Here is a 4,123-nt window from a genome sequence, read left to right on the forward strand (position 1 = left end):
TGTCGCCTGCCTTTGGTGAACTTTATGGTCTCAAACGGGGTGAAAGAAAACTCTGCCCCCGACTTCCAAAATCAAATGAGCCGCCAAACCCCATTAAAGTACGTAAATTGTGCTTGTCCATATTAATCATCAAGGGAATTTTAGTGAACAGAGAGCAGAGATACATTACTTATCATACAGAGCAAGTTATCCGTCAGACTTCATAAGAAGACTTACATACTGCCTAAAGCTTACACAAGGCAGATATTTTTGTTCGTTATCTTTAACCTTCCGCACGGCTCTGCCCAACAGCCACGCCGTTCACATTTTCGATCCTAGAAACCGAAACAACCAAGTCTTTCCATCGGCAGCGCAGGGAAGCAAGAAGGGCAAAACCTACCTGCTGGGGTTCGTCCGAGGCTCGAGGGGTCCCGCCGCCCGACCTCCGCAGCAAGGCCTCGACCTTTGCCCTCTCTGCCGCCACTAATTCCTGCGCCCGCGCCTCCGCCGCGCCCACCGCTCGTTGCCACTTCGGCCACTGCCGCGCGCCGGACCTCGGACACGGCTTCCTCTGCGGTGCGGAGAGAAACTGTGACGTGGTGGAAGGGCCGATCGCCAAATCAAAGGATGTGCTGATGATAGGCTCAGATAACAATAGCCTAACCGTTTTTTTTCTAAACTTTATTAGAAAACAGAATGTGAGCAACACGAGTCAACACCTAACACAAAATGAAAAGCCACGGACACCTGCCTTCAAGGCAGCCCATGAGTAAAAACGAACTTTCATTTCACCTTCCCACTCTTCGTGATATTTATTATTATCATTATCATTATTATAACCAATATCATAACAATATATTTTAAAAATACTGAGGTATTTTCTAAACTGTCAATAAAGCTGAAAAGGGCAAACTATTTTCACCTAATGTCATGAAAAAAAAATATATATATCTGCTTAATACATGACACAAGTAACATAAGACTGTAAAATCTTATGTTACGTTACTCTACAGAATGCTCTCTTATGCACAGACAATATACAGGATAACTTTAGACTCCCTATATTTGAACAAGGCATTTCTCACGGATCGTTTCACTTAAGCGAGACAATGACGGCCTCACATCTAACGCATATCTTGCAGCTCTGTTGCATGAGAGTTAATATCTTCCCAATGCAAAAGAGGCATTGACCGAACTCGATTATATCTTCGTCAGAAATACGTCAGAAATATATGTATTCCTGCTGAACTATGATCGAGACGCGTCAAATGCATCTCTTGCATTGTGAAGATATTCAGTCTAATTCAAACCTTTTCTATATCTGTTGCATGATGGATGGAGGCGTTAAATACATGTTGCTGCATTCTGGCCGAGTGATATTTCGTAACGCTAAATATTCACCTTTGCCCAAAATGTCGTTGACTGAATACTCACGCCATAATTCTATTCTTAGATTACATTAATTGAATAACTTGGGAAACACTGTTTAATGACGGAAAATTAGAATAATAATGATAGTACTCTTACTGTTATTAATAATATTTGTAATATCTATATCTATAATAATGACAATGATAATGCTACAACTACTACGTATGATAATAACAGCAATAAGAGGAGTAATAGTAGTAGTAGTAGTAGTAAAGTAGTAATAACGTTAATAATAATAATAATAATAGTAGTAATACTACTACTACTACTACTACTAATAATAATAATGATTAGAAGAGAAAGCTCGTGATATAAAAAGAGAAAAAGACAGCGTTAGAATTGGACTTGATATAGAGATACTCGTATGCATATATGTATGATTGTGTGTGTGTGTGTCTGCACACACACACACGCACACACACACACACACACACACACCACACACACACACACACACACACACACACACACACATACACATACACATACACACGTGCGCGCGCGCATGTGCACGCGCACGCACACCACATACATACATACATACATACATACATACACACACACACACACACACACGCACGCACGCACACGCACGCACACGCACACGCACACGCACACGCACACACACACCACACGGATATGCATACGCATTCCTGGCAGCGCCTGGACACTGCGAGCCCCGCAGCGCCGCGCGACCACCGACCTGCCTTCCGCTTGACCTCGGAGACGCGCTCCTCCGTCGTGCGGATGGACTGCGCCACCAGCTCCGCCGCGTGACGCCGCACTTCGGCGTCGTAGTCGGCCTCTGGCGGAGGTCTGTGGCCCAACGGCGGTCATCCTCTGCGCCCCGCCGGCCCCGTCGCGGTCCTCCTTCTGCTGCAGCATCGTCAGCGCTCGCCGCGTCTCTCAACCATGCTCAGAATGCAGGTCAGCATCTGGAAACCAAAGCCTTTTTAGAAACAGTAATGGAGGCTAAGCACTGTTATTCTTTGCGGTGGAATGACTGTCATTTAAAGTCGTAGAACATTTTTTCCGACAAGTTTCCTTAATAAACTATTGCCGTGCATCAGAATCCGACGAAGCCTCCCGTACACGAAGCCGTTCATATCCAGTTCTGCTCCGGGTCTTACCACATGAATGTTCTTCCACTCGTCGTCCGGCGGGGGCGCGGGCGTGCGGTAGTCCCTGGCATGCGCGGGCAGGTCGGGGCTGATGCCCACGCTCGGGTACGGCGGCGAGAAGATGCCCAGGCGCTTGGCGGGCGGCGGGGACACGCTGCCGCCGCTGCCGCCGCCACTGTCGCCATTCTCGAAGTACCTGTTGAGTAGCATGTCACGATATCTCTCCGCACGTATCTTTATATGGAGAAGCATTTTGCATATCCACAGAAGATTGAAAACAGGCCTCTTAGGCTCACCCTTCATGGCGCCGCTTGCCGCTGGTGACCTCCGAGGAGAAGAGTCGGTGGGCTCGCCCGCCGCAGCCTCCAGGAGCGCTGCCTCGTGCACGGCCACGTACTGCGACACGGGCTGCAAGGAGAAGGCGGTGACGAGCTGGACGCGCAGCCGCCCACTAGGGTCTGACCAGCTATGACAGCGTATAGGAAACACGAGGACGCAAGTGACCTCAGATTCAAAGGGGAATCAAATACAAGGAATGCTCACCATGGACGCCCGCCGAGCCAGGCTCTGGAGCTCGCGCTGCAGGAGGGGCAGGTGCGAGCGCAGGAACGGCAGCACAAACGGGCGAAGAGGGAAATGCGTGACTTCCTGCAGGCCTCCGTGGAACTCCTCGACGCTGACCCCGCCGCTCTGTGGGCGTTATGCAAGCTGTCAGCACTGGCAGAAAATTAATGCAATGGAATAAATTGTACACATATTACACTTTATGTAGAGAAACATATCTGTACTGGGAAACTGCTGTTAATGCTCAAAGCTAGATTAAGTTCCCTTGATAAATACGGGAAAAAACATTAGTGTTTCACTGCGTGTGAAACGAAAGCACAAGTGGTCAATTCATCTATCTGAAGATGAAATAGGCGACTGGCGTATCCCAACGAGGTACAGCGCCGGCAGGAGGCACTCACCAGCAGTCCCAGCACGAGGTGGCGCACGCGGTCGCCCACCTCCGGCGAGATGTCGGCCGCGAACTGGTGCAGGGTCGTCAGGAACCGCCGGACCTGCGGGAGGAACTCAGACTGTGATACGCGCCTCTCATACGCCGTCGGCTCCCTGGCTTTGCGCTCAAATACCTGAAGAAACAATCCCGAGAGAACGCACCTTGGAGATCTGGCGGTGGTGTCCCTTGCGCCCGCTCTGCCGCGGCGGAAGCGTCGAGGGCGTGCGTGGGGGCGAAGACAGCGCTGGCGGCGAGGGCGTGGGCGTCCCGTTGACTGTGCTGTGAGGCGAGTAGGACCCGTTGGCGTCTGCGGAGGAAACGGACATCGTGAGCACAGCAAAGCGCCTGCAGCGCTCGCTCGCTGCTTCTCGCCAGACGCGGACGCTGACTTACGGACGCGCCGTACGGACGCGCCGACACAATCATTAAAATCCATAAGTTACGTACAAAACAATGGTTGCAGGAATGTGTGTGTGTATTTTATCCTGTATTTCGGTGCGTTTATGTATAATATATATGTAAATAGATATGGATCTTACGTAATATGTGCGCACCACACACACATTTATATATATAATATATATTATATAGCTGT

General features: G+C 49.5%; 1 protein-coding gene and 1 long non-coding RNA gene across 2 annotated transcripts; both read right to left on the reverse strand.

Moving 5' to 3' along the window:
* Nucleotides 1-2,314: 2,314 nt before the first annotated feature.
* Nucleotides 2,315-2,870, reverse strand: LOC119575825. Its single transcript, XR_005229009.1, has 3 exons — nucleotides 2,828-2,870; nucleotides 2,541-2,727; nucleotides 2,315-2,345 (listed from the first exon to the last, which is right to left on the reverse strand). It is a non-coding gene; the product is annotated as an uncharacterized LOC119575825 (long non-coding RNA).
* Nucleotides 2,871-3,854, reverse strand: LOC119575942 (protein CBFA2T3-like; the record flags this gene model as incomplete). The annotated part of the gene is made up of 4 exons (XM_037923475.1): nucleotides 3,690-3,854; nucleotides 3,497-3,589; nucleotides 3,075-3,221; nucleotides 2,871-2,939 (listed from the first exon to the last, which is right to left on the reverse strand). Coding segments are annotated over exons 1-4 (474 nt in total), but the record flags the coding sequence as incomplete, so codon positions are not given.
* Between the last annotated feature and the right edge of the window lie 269 nt (nucleotides 3,855-4,123).

The sequence above is a fragment of the Penaeus monodon genome, chromosome 8 (genome assembly GCF_015228065.2).
Source record: "Penaeus monodon isolate SGIC_2016 chromosome 8, NSTDA_Pmon_1, whole genome shotgun sequence".
Lineage (NCBI taxonomy): Eukaryota > Metazoa > Arthropoda > Malacostraca > Decapoda > Penaeidae > Penaeus > Penaeus monodon.